General features: G+C 37.8%; 1 protein-coding gene across 2 annotated transcripts in view; it reads left to right on the top strand.

Annotated features, from left to right (window-relative positions):
* The window catches only part of ACOT12 (acyl-CoA thioesterase 12), a 772547-nt gene that overhangs the window by 118401 nt on the left and 635583 nt on the right, over positions 1 to 18563 (top strand). For both annotated transcript variants that reach the window (XM_044064240.1, XM_044064239.1), the window contains exon 2: positions 18020 to 18089. In XM_044064240.1, coding sequence (XP_043920175.1) covers positions 18020 to 18089 — 70 coding nt within the window. The remainder of the gene's footprint in view (positions 1 to 18019; positions 18090 to 18563) is intronic.

The following is an 18563-nucleotide window of genomic DNA, read 5'->3' as shown; positions in this document are numbered from 1 at the left end:
TACTATATGTATCTTCATATAATATGTTGAGCATTCTTTGCACATAATCCAAGTGATGCATCACAACCAAACCACCTCCCTTATCAGGACCTATAACCCTTAAATTATTAGCCAATTGAATGTCATGAAACATAATTTGCTGGGACTTGGTAACATTATGCCACCGGCATGGTAGATGTCTATTTAGTAAATGTCTAATATCCATTTTGCACACCTACTCGAACAGCCTAAGAACTGGATGCAAATCTGGGTTGAAAGTACTAGGCATCCTGATATCATTACCATCAAAATCAGGATGATTATTATTGTTGTCCAGCATCAATGTTAAAATCAATTTCCTTGTAGACAGTTTAAGTTCACAAATAAATTTGGTTATACCAACCCTTTTGGCTGACACAAAATAATACCCTCTACTAAACAGTTCAGTAAGAGTGCTCATTATATCAAAAGTGCTGTAGTTATAAATTTTAAAATCTTGAGACAAATTTTAAACAATGTTACAAATGTCAGAAACAGTCACCTTCACTGTATATTCCTGTTTTACCCCTTCCTCCTTCTCAGATAGGTGTTCCCATGGTGAGGGGAATATTCCGTATTCTCCAGTGGTTTTAAAGCTGAATTGTTGCTCCTCCTGTTCTATAAGCAGTCTGAACACCACAATGGGGGATAATCTAAGGGGTGCTTATCCACATGCTGTTCAACAGAGAGATTCTGAATATCAGGAAGATGTTCTTCACAATCTAAGTCATGTTGATTATCATTTCTTTGGTTTATTGGGGGCCAAGTCAATGCTTTACTGTCCAGATATTCCTTACAGTCCCACTCCAATTTTTTGGTCTTCCATTGTTGAATATTCATACATTCATTTTCAACCTCAGTAAAAATAGAAGTATATTTAATTTTATAATTCTTTATATAAAAGGCCCTGGGTAATAGACCTGTCAAGTTTCTCAATGTCAGTATATAAAATATCCATTTCTTTTATATTGTGCTTAATTAGCAGTTCCACGAGTTCACACCCATGGTGGTAAAACATGGCTAAGATTTCCTGATGCAGCAAAGAATATTGAATTAACCCAGTGGAATACTTCCAGGTCCTAAGACCTTTAGGAACTCAAGAAAGAATAAACTGCAGGGAACCACCATGAAATAAAATTCACAATTTAATGAAGAAAAACGAGCGCTTTCACGCACACTCAGGTGCGCTTCATCAGGTTACATTCAAACAATAAAGACCATCCCTTAAATACAAAAAACATCATCACTCATTTAATTAAATGAATCAATTATTACCAATAATTAAAATTGCTATAACTTTTCTTAAAAGGGCAATGACATCCTATAAACAAACATTTAAGCTATGTGTATACACATTTGATAAGTGCACATTATAGATGGAAAAATCATTAATCTATCATAATTAACTAACGAATCAATATGCCACTTTCACCAAAATAGCAAAACCTTAAAGACAGTTATATTGTTAAGGACATTCATAGTAAATTAGCGTTTGCCCATATCAAACGCTAATACTAAAAGTATATAAACATATCCTGCCTAAAAGGCTTAGTCAAATATCTAGAATTGTGCTTGATTGAATGAAAATATAAACGCAATTCCGCTATATTTAAGATCTATTCGCTTAAGGTAGCATGGTGTCATTGCTATCTAGAAATAGACACATGATATCAAATTTACAACATAAAAACATAAATAGAATCATATGAGTGAATATATATATTGTGTTACTGGTGTATGCATTCTAAACTATGCATAAGGCAATCAAACCATATACCATGTAAAGAATTTTTATATATGAGATGATCTAACTGAGGCATATATAAATATCTAATTACTAGCTAAATTAAAATTATAGACATGAGTATATATCAATCTACTATCTAAATAAAATATGATATGTTCAAAACTGCTTAACAGTTTAACAATTCAATATGATTACATCATACAGAGCCTAAAAGCGCCGGTCGAATGCTAAGAGTGGAATTAAGTCCTGGTTCTATGTGGGCTTTTAAATTTAAAATCCATCTTAGCTCACATAATTCAAGTGTACCTAAATGGTCACCTTCCCTTCTATTGTGGTTCACTATCTGGATTACTCTAAAGCTAAACCCATGTTGAGGACAATTATAGCAATGCTTGGCCAAGGCATTGGTAAGATTATTTTTCCTGATGTCATAGATGTGGTTATATATACGGTCCCTAAACCTACGTGAGGTCATCCCTACATAATATGCATCACACATGTTATATGTGGCCAAGTATATAACATTGCGGGTGTCACAGGTGGCATAAAACGGTTTGAAAACCATACTTATACCTGAAATTTCAAAATCTGGAGATATAGGTATGTACTTACATATGGAGCATTTTTTGCAAGGATAAGTACCTGTTTTATATTTAGCTCTAATATCAACAGGTTGAATATCCATCCTTTCCTTGCATAATAACCTCTTAAGGTTTAGACAATTACTAAACCTAAAAACAGGCTCTTTCCCAACTATCTGTAACAACAAAGGGTCAAGGAGCAAAATTTTCCAATTACTCTTAATAATCTTGATAATGTGTTCCACATCATTAGTATACTTGACTCCAAAGGCTAAATATTTTTCATTCCTTCCTGAATGATAGGTATAACCTCTTCTCTTCTTACAAATGGAAGTTTCAAGTACTGTCCCAACTACTTTATTAATCATATTTAGTGGGTACCCCCTATCAACAAAAAATTCCTTCTGACACTCTATTAACCTCAAGGCATCCTGTTCATCGCTACAAAGCCTGAGTATTCTGGTCATTTGGCTTTTTACGATGTTACGAAAAATGTAGCGAGGGTGCATACTATGAAAATGTAAGATACTATTCTTCCAGCATGGTTTCTTGTATAGTGTACTAGTTATGCTGTTATCAATCTCCTTCCTAATAGTAATATCTAGAAAATCTACACTTAGGGTTGAAAATTCATATGTAAAACTTAGGAACGAGGTAGAAGATTCCATGTAAAGTATAAATTCATGTAGTAAATCTGGGCCACCACTCCAAAACAATAGAATGTCGTCTACAAATCGTCTGTACAAAATGATGTTCTTAAACCTTACATCATTAAAGATGAAGTCCTTCTCCCATTGATAGATTGCCAAATTAGCATACGCATTAGCACAGGGAGTGCCCATAGCCACTCCCCATGTTTGAGCATATATTTGGTTTTCAAATAAAAAGATGTTATTATTTAAGACTAAATCAAGTAGACAACAAATTGTCATTTGTTCATTGCTATCCATGGTCCCATATTCAACAAGACAAGTTCTTATGGCATCAAGGCCATAGTCATTAGGCATACTGGTGAATAAATTTTCCATACTTCCAGGTCCTAAGACCTTTAGGAACTCACTACAACGTGATAGATTCTTTGAAATAATAATTTTCTTGCTGCAATTTACGATACTTAAGCATTTTTTTGTGGAACTGATTTAATTGCTGATCCAGATTAAGGCTTTCTGCAGTAACTGGAGTATGAAATTCTACTGGTCTATTTAGCCATGTATCTAAATTAAATTGACCATTCCTAATGTTGGAAGAAGGTATAGCAGTTTGTATATTTCTATGTACTTGCCATTGTGCTGGTGTAATAGCATCCTGTGTAGATAATTGGTTGTCCATAAATGCTGTCTGATAATGAACATCGGTTGGAGAGTTGTTATTGCTGGGTCAATTGTTGAACCAAGACATTCAAATTATGTAGAGATTCATTTAAATTTTCAAAATTGCTGAAGTTCAATAGTCGGGAACTACCAGACTCACCAGGTGCCACAGCGGATGGAAGAAAAACTAAAGACGAACAAACCAAAAACAAAAACTAACCAAAAAAACAGACTGCCAGAGTCCACAATGCTGTCTATTAAAATACCACTTAAAAACATGAGTAAGTGCTTTCGTCCATTACATTATAGACTTCACCAGATAACATAAGCTTCTGTTGAGACTGTGTTTATACATCTCTTGACTCACACACTGGTTACAAAAGGAAAGGAGTTCAACCATCTGCATAGTGGTCATCTACAGGCCAGTAGCCTAGGAAGAAGAGATATTTATGGAGACAGTGCTAAACATCTAGAGAACTGTGGAAAAGGAAGAAGTGTTCCTGGATGGAGACTTCAGTTAATGAGGTAGACTGGAGAAGTGAAATATTAAGTAGTCCTTGGTTTCTGGGCACTTTTTAATCCATGGGTCATCTATACCTATTGTTTAGGACCTTACATGAATATATTTCCATTTGGATTCACTTACATTCTATTTCTATGCCATAAATATGAAAGCATGGTTTGGAACTATATGTTTATTAAATTATGTGACTTGTTCTACTGGAGGAAAAGCATTCCGTGCTGCTTTTTAAAAATTTATTACACTGCATTACATTACAGTACTCTGTATTACATAGTTGAGGCAGCAGAAAAAAATATAAGTTTAAATGGTATCATTCAGTGTAACCTTCTATGCCCCTGCCCTTTTTCCATCTCCACTTCTGTGCACTTTTTTTTTTAGATTTCTTTCGGCAGTGACTATGTAAAGTTTCTCTCTCTCCTATTCCACATTGCTTCCCTCCACGGCTTTATTTCCCTTACCAAAACCAGTACTTATACCCCACTTTTTGCCTACTATTCCCCCTTGTTGTATATTATAACATACTATAGCCCTATCAAGTCTTTAAACTGCCTTATATTTTGTCTTGATCTCTGGCTCTAACTTTAACTCTCTGCACACTTTGTCTTTATCTGTAAGTTCTTGTCTGTCTAATGACCTATTTCTTGTAAGAGATGGTGATCTTATAGGTTCATAGGTAGGTACTATGCTATCAGCCCAAGGGCCTAAGTAAGCTTAGCCAACAAGGTTCCCTGGCTTACGCCACCCAAGAAAGTTATTTTCCTGTGCCACTGTCGAGCAGAGCCACAGAAGTGAGCCCTGGGGTATATTTCCTATTTCCCATCCACTCATCAAGATTTTTCTTGAAGAGTGCTAATGAGGAACTTTGCTTGACATAGATGGGTAGCTTATTCCAGAGTATGGGAAGTCACTGGGACAGGAATCTATCCCTCCAGCATGTCCTGTTTATTGTGGTGACAAGGTTTAGGTCCCTAGAGTGTGTAGCTCAGAGGAATTGGGATTTCTTTAGGTGTAGCATGTCCAACAGCTCTGGGTTTGACATAGCTTTATAAGTTAGGCAGAGATCACCTCAGAGTAGGTGATATGCTATGGAGTAAAGCTGGAGTTTTTTGAGACGGTCAGTGTAGGGCATCTGTTTGAGGCCAGTAATCCTCTTTGTGAGGTACTTCTGTGGCCTTTCCAGCTGCTACAGATGTCTTGTGAGGTACATTCCAAAAGAGGCATTGTACTCTATAATGGGTCTGATGAGTGTCGAGTAGAGGGGAACAATGACCTCTTTTTTCCTGGATGAGAACCCTTTTTTGATGAAGTGTGCCACATAGAAGGACTTCCTGACTACTGTGGCAATGTGATTATCAAAGGAGAGACTACTGTCCACCTGGGTCCCAAGGTCTCTTTATCACACATTCGGTGTTAAGTAGACTGCTGCCTGTGTAGTAGTTCATGGGTACAGAGTTTTTACCAAAGGGGATGACAATGCACTTTTTGGCATTGAGCTTGAGGCCATGCCTCCGACACCAGGCATTTGTCTCAGTGAGGCCCTTCTGTAGGATGTCCACATCATTTGGGGACTCGACTATGGCTCCTAGTTTGCAGTCATCTGCGAACTTCTTTAGCCAGAGTCCTTCTGTGTTAGCCTGTACTTCAGAGAAGTAGATACCAAACAGGAGAGCTCCCAGGACTGAACACTGTGGTACTCCACAACCTATCTTGTGATATAGGGATTTATACCTAGTTTAGTGAGTTTATCTATAATTCCAGAATGGGGGATGGTGTTGAAAGCCTTGGCGAGGTTAAGATAGGCTGTGTGAGCCACCTTACTCTTGTCTACGGCTTTGGTGACTGCCTCAAAGAAGTCGATCAGGTTTAGGAGGCATTATCTGCCTTTCAAAACCCGAACTGGGTGGAGTCCAGAGTTTGGAGGTTACCAATGTCTTTGTTTATGAGTTCAATGATGATACATTCCATGGCCTTGCAGGCCAGGCTTGTCAGGCTAATAGGGCGATAGTTCCTGGGATCAGTGGTGGCTCTCCCTTTGTGTTGTGGGATAACTGTTGCTGTGCACCATTCAGTGGGCACAAAGCCAGATGTGAGGCTATGATTGAACATGGTGCTTAGGTGAGGAGCCAGTTCATTCTGAAGTTCATGTAAAACGCAGCCTGGGATGTTGTCCAGTCCCATGGATGCTGTGTTTTTGGCTTTAGAGGGTGTAGCTTTTACCTGCATAGTTGTGATTACAGGGACTCTGTATTCATCCTGTATAGATATTGGCCCTTTAGGGGGTGAGAGGGGGTAAAGTTAGCACTGAACCTATCTGCCAGAATGTTGGCAATATCAGTTGGTTCTGTAATTTTCATGCCGTTGTGCTGTAACTTAGAGCAGATCTAGGTGTTGCCATTGAGATTCTTGACATAGCCATAGAATGCATTGTAGTTGTCCCTAGAATCAGTGGCAATTTTGTTTTCGTAGCTAGCTTTGGAGGATCTTATAAGGATTTTAGCTTCTTACTGAGGCTGACCAGGGAGCTCCTCCACTCATGGAATTTTATTCTCTTTTGCAACAGTTTCTTCCTGATGGTGTACAGTTTGTTTATGGCAGGGGACCACCAGATTGGCTTCCTTTTTTTGGAGGATAGCATCTTGGTTCTGTTTGGGATAGCACGATGCATGCACTCGTGTAAGTGCTTATAGAGTGCATTTGTGAAGAATTCAGCAGTCGTAACTGTATTGTCCATCTGCATGGGTGTCATGAACTTTTCCACTTCTGTCTTAAGAAGCATGAAGTTGGCTTTGGAGAAATTTTTTACTGTGGTTTCCTTAATGGTGGTGGGGCTGGGATGTGGATATCTAGGGTGATTAGATTATGGTCGGATCGGACCAACAAGGAGTTCACTTCAGGTGTGAAACACTGGTCACTCATGTTGGTAATGACTAGGTCTAGGATATTGTTGCCCCTGGTGGGGGTGTGGATAAGTTGATCCAGGGCATTGGAATTTATGAATTCCAGAAAGTGGTGAGCGAAGGAGTTGGTACATGAGTAGTTTCCCAGATAGTGGTGGGGTAGTTGAAATCGCCCATTATTAGGGTGTTTGGTTGAACCCTAATATTTTCCAGTATATCAAGAAAAGAGGAGTGGGAATCCTGGGGCATGGTGGGGGATCTGTAGCAAGCTACAATTTGCATTGCAGTTTTGCCCAGAGTTAGTTGCACTTGGATAACCTCAGATGCATTATGCTGAGCAACTAGCCTGGAGGTGTGGATATCCTTAATGAATATGGACACACCTCTGCCTTTGGTGTTCTGGTCCAGGCTACATGGCTGAAAAGTGTCATATGAGTGATAGCATGGTAGTGCAGGGGTGCTGTTTGGACCCTTGAAACAGGTTTCAGTCACTGCATAGATATCAATGTTCTCCATTTTAAGGAGTGCCTCGAGTGAATGCATTTTGAGATTTAGACTTCTAGCATTAAGTAGCATTACCCTCAGTTCTTGCTTGCCTGTTCCTGTTATAGTGGTGAATTTATCATTTGAACCTTTCCTAAAAGAGGCAGTATAGGGGTAGCCAGAGCCTTAGCCAGTATCTGGAATCCCAGGAGTGACAGGTGCAGGCCATCTCTGGCAAAGCATCATGGTCTGTCAACCATGTCATTCCAGGCAGACAGATACTGGATCCCCTAAGAATGACACCAAAAGCTTAGCCAATTGTTGAAGTCAGTCATTTTGTCCTTGTACTGCGGTATCATTCTGGGTGATGGCAGAATGCTACTCAGGGCTAGGGTCATACCTGCCTGCGCTACAAGATTGGAGAGCTCTTCCATGTCTCTTTTATGTAGTCCAGGGAGGTACATATCAGGTCATTCACACCAACATGGACAATGACAGAGTCATATTTGTACTTGTTGCAGAGTGACCTGAATGCGTGGGTTATGTGGCAAATCCTAGAACCTGACAGGCAGCTGACAGTAACCTTCTCCTTGTTTAGCCTGGTGAGTGGGACATCATTGTGCCTGACTATAGAGTCACCCATGACTAGTGTGTTGGGTAGGTTGTTTTGCCTTATGGGTTGTGGTTGAGTGGAACACTGAGTCTGTGGGTTATGTGTCATTTTGGTTGTGTTGGGGGTGGAGGTTGCTTGCGTTTCTGCTTTGGAAGTCTCTGTTGCTTGAGCAGATTATTATTGAGAGCCTCCGCGAATGTTTTTGTGTTTCTATGTATGGATTTTGGTGGTGTAGATTTAGTGAGACTATGTGATGAGTGTGGTGTGGTGCAAGTGTTTACCTTCTCCTCTTGACTGTCAAGTTCAGTCTTGGTTGGAGAGAGCTTTACCTCCAGTTTGGCTAGATAAGTGCATCTCTCACAGGTTGTAGTGTTGGGTGGCAGGAGGAGAGGGTTGTCTGTGTACATGAGGCAATTGCTACATTGCCCCAAGATGCTTAGATTCATCAGATAGACAGGAGAGAATACTGAGAGATGACCCCTGGACATGCCTGAATAAAAAAACTATTTTCCTCTAGATAAGTGAGGAAAGTGAGTACAAGAGCTGTTTTTCTCTACGCAAGTGAGGAAAGTAAGTACAAAAACTATTTTCCTCTAGGTAATGAGGAAGGTTGAGTGCTGTAGTAATTTGTAACTTATTTAGTGCTTACAACAAGTTCTGAACAAGTGCTGAGCACGAATAAGCAAATTCAAGTGCTAAAACTAAGAATCTGTATCTGGACTAGACTAGTTACAGGAAAGAAAGAAGTGCAAATGCTGGCTTTTAAATCAGAAAGTTGAGAGAGATGGAAAAATTGCCCAAACGGCCAATAACTACAATGTCTGGGCCAGAACCACTCCTTATGTGGTAGACGGTTACCTAGTGCTTACCACTCCCACTGATAAGCTAGAAGGCTTCCCTCCAACACAAAAAGGCTTGGGGGACTCAAGAGTTTACAAACAGTCCTGGATACAGCAAATCTGTATCTGGACTAGACTAGTTACAGGAGTTCAGGATCTCCCTGACTATTTTAATGACCTTAACTATTATACCAACCCCACACCCTTCAGTTTCAAATGCTGTCTACAAATATTTATTCCCTAGGTCTACTGCTAACCGATAGAGAACATCACACTGTAATATTTAATGAGCATTCAAAAAATAATACTGAAGGCAAATCAAAAACATTGGCTGGTCTACGGAGTGAAGCACTTTGTGACTGTTCATGTACTATAGCTACTTGAGCTTTCTTATGGCCCAGTTTCCAAAACATAGGCCTGTGTACAACAGAAAAGATACATTTACTTCCAACCATCTAAGTGGAACCCACCACTATGGGTGCCTTTATCTGAAAGGAATAAAGGCATAATTTTGCAGTATTAGTAGTTCAACAGGTACTGCTTGCATGTTTGATATTAGAAGGTCAAAAGATTGTGAGTTCTCTTCTTACACCCAGGTGATTTGATTAATGTTTCAGTACTGGCACTGCAGTGAAAAGTCATGCATTCTCTTCTGTGCAGCCCTTTGAATGAAATATTAAATCACAGTCCCATCTGCCTTAGTAGTTGGAAGCTCAGGTGGATGTAAAAGCTCACACTGTACTCATCAAAAACAGTAGAAGAATTTCTCAGGTACCCTGCCCTAATTTCCCCTAGTCAGTATGAATGCTACCTTGTGTCTCCCCTGCAATGAGTCTATAAGCCTAGTGGGACTACTCCAGTAAACAAAAGTGGTCTGTTGTTCTCAGTTTCTATGACAAATCTTCCTGAGGCAGAGTCTGGTGAATTGTTCCAGAATTCCCTATGCTGGATATACTATTTAGCTTTTAGTAATCATTATATTGTAAATGGCATGTAAGTGAAATGTATACAGTTGCAGAATCCCATTAAGGAAATGTATCCCTTGCTATGGCCTTTATTATCTGGGATGCTAGTAGAACATGCATGAAGGAGTTGCCATTATAGTACTTGGCCACACACTAGAGATTGTAAGACTGATCCATTTCTCATCAGCTGGTGGCTGTAAGACTGATCCATTTCTTTAGACTTTTCACTATAATTTTCTTAAAACCAATTAAATTGGTAGAATTTATTATCTAACTACAATTCCTCTAGAAGTAGCTCACAAGTGTTCTTCTGAAAGTGTCCAGCCATCTAGGCAGTTCTTACATGGTTCTTTCATTTTCCACTGTGACATGTCAGATCAGGGCTTTATATCTTATACAGACACCTAACTTGTTCAGGGGATTCAGTACCTGTACCAGCTCTCAGTGGGCACAGACAACTTAGTCCCCACAGTCTTAGCTGTAAATATGAATTTTAAAGTTAATTAATTCAAATCCTTTAGCCTAAGTTTCATCTACATTTCTTCTGTGCCTGGAATCTTGCAGGTGAATGGCATTGTTAGGACGCTGTTGAGAGAGAGAGAGAGAGAGAGAGAGAGAGAGAGAGAGAGAGAGAGAAAGAGTCTGACACTCACTAACTCACTGACTCTGTTTATGTCAAACCATAATTTCTTTCTGCATTGTCCCTAGAGGACATGACCCTTGAACTATCTCCTCAGCATGTATTGGATTACTTTGCAAGTTAGACACCTTCCCCAACCCAACAGGTATACATGTAGGCTGCATAACTAACAATTGTTCTTTATTTTTGGGTCAGTAGTGCCATGGCTGTTGATCTTTCTTCTGCAGGCTGCTTCTTTGTAGCCTCTATTATATATGTTACATTTCTGCCATTGGTGCGTGGTGTGCACCAGTCCAATATGCTTGGTTTTGTAGAGACCAGGCTGATTCAAGTGTGACTGCTTGGCTAGCATATTGAAACAGTTGATGCTTCTTTAGCTAATAATGATAAAATAGCTGTTTTAATCTCTACAGTGTGCAGAAATTATATTCAATATTTTCTGTGGCAGGGCAGGGATACCTAGTGTAGTATAAATAGGATGTGGAATGCTTAGTATGGGGCTAGGACGTATATAGACTTGGGGACAGGTCACAGAATTTTTTTTATTCTGTTGACACTGCTGGTGAAGCATGTCAAATGGGTGTGAATCATCAGCACTGAACAGGTAACAGCAATACTTTGCTGCCTGCCATGAGTAAGTGTACAAATGTCTGTCAATGTGTACAAGTGTGTCTGATATCAGGACTACAAACACTTTTACATGGTTATGGACATTACAGTACATCTATTCAGACACAGAATACAAACAATGGAATGAGCCGAACAGAACCGGTGCAAGCAGCACTATGGTCTACATTGTTATTGCACTTTTTTTTCCCGCTCGCCATGGACCTCCATGAACCCCTGGACCTCTCAGTTTTTAAATGTTTTAGGTTTCTAATACTGTTACAGGAATGGGCCCTAATCCTGAATCAGGGTATGATTAAAGCTCCTAAAAACAGTATTGCTTCCATCTTTAATTTTTGTCAATGAGTTCTCTTCTCGATGGGGAAAAGAATAGGCTAGGCTGAATGTCTGATATGCCTTGTGGAAAAAGGCACATAGAAAAAAAAAAAAAGAAAAGAAAAAGAAAAAGATTGCACCATTTCATAAACATTTACTACTAGTTACATGGGAAATAGAAGCACATAGAAAACATGCTTGATCTTATTGCTAGAGAAACATTTATTATTATATATGTAGGAAATATTGGTTGATATAAATAGCTACATAAGAAATAGTTACCCAGGAAACAGTCACTAAGTAGCAACCTGTGTTGAGGAGAGTGACAGTATGATACAGAGAGAAATTTTTTGTGGAACCCAAAATATGTACAAAGAGATAAAATTCACATGTATGAAAGAAAACATATGGTGCCAAAGATGAGTGTGCTGTATAAGGCTTAGAAAGTAATTCAAAAGATTAGTTATATGAAAAACAATGGACTGAAAAGAGTAGGCAGGAATGAAGAGAAAACTGGAGAGATGTTAAAAGTGGCAACTGTAGTTAAATGAGGAATGGACAGCTATGTATATCAGGCATGATGCGATGGTATGTAATGTGAGAGGTAGAGATGAAGGCTAAATATGGTGAGGATGTATATTATATGAATAAAAGACCAGGTGTCATACATGATTGTATGCCATTTGATTTAAAGACAGAATAGCTAAGGACAAATGATCTAACACAGTGGTTCCAAACCTTTGCAAGCTGGAGGACCCCTTTTGATAAAGGAAATATATTCACGGACCCCTATATTTTGGATTCTACTAATATTACGAAATAATTAATATTAAAGCAATATTTGAATTGCAAAAATGTGTTTTATTTGTAAAGGATTGCGATTTAAACTGACTCCAGCTTCTAAAACTGTCTGATGAGCTACACATGCACTTGAGTTAATTTCTAGAATGAGTAGTAGTGCATTAAGGCACTTCCAAATGTTATTAAATGTCATTATTTCTGTGAATATTGCTAAGTTATGTTGAAAATAGATAATCAGGCACCATGGTCAGTAACTGAACTCCAATCACCTGGGCTGTACTGAAAGCTATACCAAGAGTTCTAGCTATTATGAAAGTAAATTTCTACAGGACAATAAAAATAAGAAACATCAAATTGCTAGCATACTTCCTGAACCTAATCGTAGAATCACACATTTAAGCTTAGTTATGAACTAAAAACCTATCTAACCAACCAAGACAATTCCCCCATTTGAAACAAATCACTAATTAATCTAAATACAATGCTACATGTGCAGTTAACAAGAATTGTCAATTCTGATTAGATCCAATGTACCACTGTTCCTCTCTGCAATATTTGGACATGAAAGAACCTGTAACAATAAATAATGCAACATGCAGCCAAATCAATATTATGAGTAAGGAGCTAGGTGAGGTGGCATACAGTTAAAGGGGAAGGAAACCTGTTTTTTTTCCTAAGAGCCATGATATTTAATAGTCATTGAAACACAAATCTGAAATAAGAAAGCAGTTTCTAGTATCCAGCATTGTGCCAATAATGAAGTAAATCCAATGATTCTCATTGCATTACTTTTTATCTGCAAATGATCCACACAGAAAACATTGCAGCCTTTTTCAACAACTGCAGGTATATAAAACATGTTTTACAATAACTGTTAAGAGTGAATAAAAAGGAATTCTAGCCCAGTTAAATATACTCCAACAAATTCCAAAAAAGTCACCATTCAGAAAAGAGTATAATTCCCAAAAAAGCTTTAATCTCACTCTAAGTAAATATTTGTTCATTCCCTGAGTGATACTTTTTTGAAATAAGGCTATTATATGCAAACATCTGTATTCTACTGTTATGGTAAGTTTACTTATTATACAACTGTACCATTTATTACTGCATAAAATATTTTAACTATTCCAAATCAAAAGTCGTTGAACAGTGGATGCTTCAACTTTAGTATGTTAAACATTTTTGATGCATTTTTGTGTATGCAGTGAAAAGCCCGTAGACTTAACAGGGAAGTAGTAATAACAAGCAAGCAAACAAACAATGTCTGCCTCATATGTTTCTAGCAGTCAGTGTCATAGACACAAGAACTGTACATATGTTGATAATAGTGTGCTAAAAAGACACTGGAGTTCTGCTAACATACTTAAAGTAAAAATCTTGAGTAGGGCCCTTGCTTAATATTATGACTGCCTCTAGTACTGATAACTCAATATGAAGCAAAGTGATTCTGAAACTTACAGGTATTTGTTAATGCAAAGCCAATTCCCCTCAATGCATGACTAACTATTCATTTTATTGTCTTTAATATTACAGAGTCCAAAAGGGATTGTCATGCATATGAATGACAGATGCAGGAAAAAAATGTGTGTAGGTATTATATTGCAAAGCAGCATCAAAAAAATGTAAGCAATGAGGTTCAAGTTGCTGATATTTGGTGACACAATGTATACAGTTCTTTGACTGTTTAATATAGGTTTATATACATTCCTTACTGCAGACCAGAGGTTCACTGCTCCTTCAAGTGCTAATGCTTATACTCAATTATCATAAAGTACAATCAGCAGTTACACCGACAGAAACTCTCAAATTACAGAGTACTAAAAGGAAAGGGATTGGATGATATATCACTTTCTAACTTACTCAGATTTTAAGAGGTCACTGTAAAAACTCATAAATTACAGAACAGTAGCTTGACACATACAAGCAGGAGTTGAGAAAGTACATGCTTTGTAAAAGTGAAATCAGCATCTGATAGTTAAAATGTTCCAAAAGTAATAATACTAATGCACATATTTTAGTTGAAAGACAGACATAGTCATTGTTTTCACCTGTTTCTGAGAGTGTGAGACTATATGGATGTTTGTGGGTGTGTGTGTGAAAGTGAAAGAGATTTCTGTGTGACTACTTTCTCCTGAAATATTGACAAGTTTCTACATGGTGCAATATGGAAAGGGTTTCAAATCAAAATACACTGCGATTAAAAAAAATGTTAACAATAATTATTTATGCTTACTTCGATAACTGTGCGATGGATGAAGTTGTTTCTTTTCACTGTTTATTGTTTAGTTAAAGTAACGTGGAAAAGACTCACTCGCACAGATATGTAGAAGAAAATGGAAATAATTTCTGGACAGCTTTGTCTGCTAATCCTGGATAAATATTTCCTACTGAAAACCAAAAGTCAGAAAAATTGTTTTGTTTAAAAACAGGTTTTAAAGGACCATCACATGACATGTGGGAGGACCCCACTGCATTTATATATACCAACTCTAAGGTCACAGAACAGTGCAGAAAGCAGCAAACCCCACTATTATCGAACATAATTTCAGTGAACAGCACTTGCTCTTTTTGCGTTCACAGAAATTATGTTCGATCACATGACATGCTCCTAAGCTGCAATACCTCTATCATCAGTAGCACATTTCTTTTAATGCATCTAAGCCCCTCTTGGTAAATCTGAAAACACTGTTTTCTATCACTTTCTTTATTGGGTCTGGTATCCCAAATCATAAAAACCTTGCAAACTCCTCTGTTCATTTACCCTAAAGACATTTTCCCCTCGTAGTCCATCATCTCTTCCCCTTCCTCCTTCCTATCCTTCTGTCTTGCCTACTATAGTAAGCTCATCCTCTACCATCCCCAGTAATTCCATTTTGTTCCTAAATTCTCATTCTACCAGATTAACAGTGTAAGGAGTTCCAGCTGTAAGAATTAACTGGCAACTTGTCTTTCCAGGAAGTAAAAAACTGCTAAGGCTATGTTTAGCATGGAAATATAGTAGTCTTTAGGAGTAATTCATGACTCGGTGTGGGGTAGTGTTGGGTAGAATCATGGTTGATGTAGTTTGATTGGGTGGATGACTACTGAGTGAGCAAAAACAGTCAGCCATGGATAAATCCTGCATTAATATAAAGGTAGCCATAAGTAAATCCTGCATTAATTACACACAAGAGTATTGCTATTATAAAATGCCATTTATTAAAAATACATAAAATTGATTACCTTTTTAACTAACAACATTGTATCTCTGAATCTCTTGATGGTATAGCTATGTGCCGTCTTCTACGACTGGAGGGTGGCCTGCTACTGACTGCACATGCGTTGGACATGTATGTGCTGGGACCTGCACATTACACCGAACAGAATAAAGATTCTGTCACATTTTTTTTTTTCAGTCGGGACTCAGGAGTGCTTCTACATCTTACTATTTACATGAAGAAACAGTGAACTAGATTTTTTAATATTTTCAGTTTTTTTCTTTTTTTTTGCCTTTGGGGAGGGTGGAAGTTTGATTTCCAGTCTTCTGAAAGTTGACTCTGTTTTCTTTGCTTTGTAGAGTGGGGACCATTTCAGTTGTAGTTATTTGTTTTCAATAACTACAGCAGCCTGACTAATTACCATGAGTAATGGTGGATTTACACTGGGCATAGTGATTGCTATGCCCAGTTAGCACACATTTTTTGCATGCTAATGATTTCTTATTTGTATATTGTGCATTCATTTAGGTAGTAAGGCAGTGTGAGTGAGCTGAGTCTTTCATGAGGTCATGGCAAGAATTTTCAGCTCCAAGAAAAGCTTCTTTCTTTTTAACAAATGAAATGCAAAAGCAACACACTTTTTTGTATTGAAAACTGAATGCAGTGCTGTAGTTCTGTTTAGAAATAACAGATTTCCAGTAACGTACAGTTGTACTTGAGCCTGGATATGGTTGGCTCATAAAAACAAATCATTGTAGTGGCATAAACATATATTAAAAGAAAACGGAGTCACAAAACTGCCTGAGCTGGGTGATTCAGCCTTGTTTGCCACATTCCATGCTGACCTTTCCAAGCTAGTTGCCCTTATATAGCAGCAGTTGTTCTAGTCACACTTACCTGTGAATACAATTCATGGCTTATACAGCCAGTTGGATGTTGACAGATCAACACAAGTTTGGTATGCTTGTTGTTAATTCTTTCTGTGCCTTTCTGCTTCATCTGCTTTGCTGCCTGTAGTACTTGCCAGATCATTAATTCTTTCAGTATCTCTTGTGTGGAACTTTGTACTATCAATGAGCCAGTATTACTTCTATATTATTGTGAAGTTCTCTGCTTTCCGATGATGCTCCACTCTAGGTCTCATATAGACAGGCCCAAGTGGTGACACCATAGAAAGTGGGCAGATGCAAAGCATTTTCCTTTCTTTTGCGTATCCTCCTTGCCATATCTCAGTCCTCCTCTAAAGTAATGTTCATCCAAATGTACCCCTTCCAGATTACTAAATTTACCCTATATCCTGAAAAAGGATGCCTTGTCAAAGGCTAACAAATGAAAAAAAATGCTTATATTAATCCTGGAAGTAAGACAAATACAATTTACAACATTTGTAGTTGGCTTTACATTTGCCAGCAGTACCATAGCAAGGGTGGGCCAAATTCTGTATAAAGGTGACAGCTTGCAAGTGAGATACAGATTACGAGTAACAAACAGGTTGCAAACTGTTTTTTTTTTTTTGCTGGATAAAAAACTATTACATAAAATAGAACAGATACACATACAGTTTATAAGCCAGCTATAATCAAGCTCAATGTTTATTGCTTCATTACAACTTTTAATCTGAAAAATATGTTCTTTAAAAAAAATGTCAGTTTACAATCTCTAGACATAGGGGCTGCCAAGTGCCAAGGCACTGCCTAAAGATTCCTTCTGATTGTATTGACTCATTTGCTTTCTTCATTCCCATGTAAATGCTGAGATCTTATACTTTGTCCTAGTTTATTTTTGATGCAAACTGTATGCCATTTAATTTTTCTTTAATAACTGCCCATATCTTTCACATATTTTTATGTAGATTTAACTTCCAAAATCTGAGACAGTAGAGTGGCCAGCCCTTCCCTTTTCTTCCTGGAAACATTCAGGCTTTTACTTACCACTGACTTAATGGCCAGCTTCTCAACTGCAGTGTATCATGTTACCACCTTCAGGTAATCCAGCATGGTAAATACCAACCCCTTTTCATGAAGGCATTATTCATTATTTTTTTTTTTTGAGAGGTGACTATATTTCCATTTTAAATGCTAGGATACCTGTTGCTTAGTTGGTGCTACAATTATTTATGATATTCATACCATTGTTGTTCAGCTATAAAATATTCTTCTTGGTCGTGTGCAATTCATAACAGAAAACAAATGTTCATCCTCAAGACAAATAAATTTAAGCAGGTTTTATTTTTAAAATGGTATTTGCTTTGTTGTATCCATTTCCAGTAACAAAAGCATTTAGTCACTGTTTTAAGGAATTCTGATGACATATTTTAACAGGTCCAATTGTACTTGTGACTTTTAGCAGTATTAAAGACAGAACTGTAATGTTAGATAATACTTTAAAATGGGGTATTGATGACTAAAGAAAGAATCATTGTTATGTGGATGGATAACAATATTTCTCATTTTTCCTGTTTAGCGGAGAGGCATGCTGGAGTGCCCTGTGTAACAGCTTCTGTAGATGACATTCTGTTTGAAGAAACCGTAAGGTATGCATATCTGTATGAATGATATCAGAGTATTAGATAAAGCCACTTTAAATATATACTTTGCTATTGCTGCACATGTAATCATCCTTGTGTTGCTATTCAGCTTCCATACTTTATGATTTCTACAGCTAAAGTTTCACAGTGACAATGTCACTTTGAATTCCTGTTACACCCCGTACCAGAGAGAGAACTTTTTACATACATGCATAATACTAGTGGTGTGGGAAGTAAGACTCTGTTTAGGAACTGCAAATATGAAAGCTGTGAGTTATAAGCCCTGCAAGAATTACAGTGACTGGCAGCCAAAACTGGCATGGCAATGTATTATTTTGTGTGTGTGTGTGTGTGTGTGTGTGTGTGGGGGGTGATTACTCTGCTGTTATGATTCTGTTCTTTGTGTATGACTCTAGAAACCAGTGGCTGTTGCATTCATATTTAACCAGTGTTCAGAAGAAATGTAAAACATCTCATGAT

The sequence above is a fragment of the Protopterus annectens genome, chromosome 2.part2, assembly GCF_019279795.1.
Source record: "Protopterus annectens isolate FY-2018-M chromosome 2.part2, PAN1.0, whole genome shotgun sequence".
NCBI lineage: Eukaryota > Metazoa > Chordata > Ceratodontiformes > Protopteridae > Protopterus > Protopterus annectens.
This window is presented reverse-complemented; position numbering and strand designations above follow the sequence as displayed.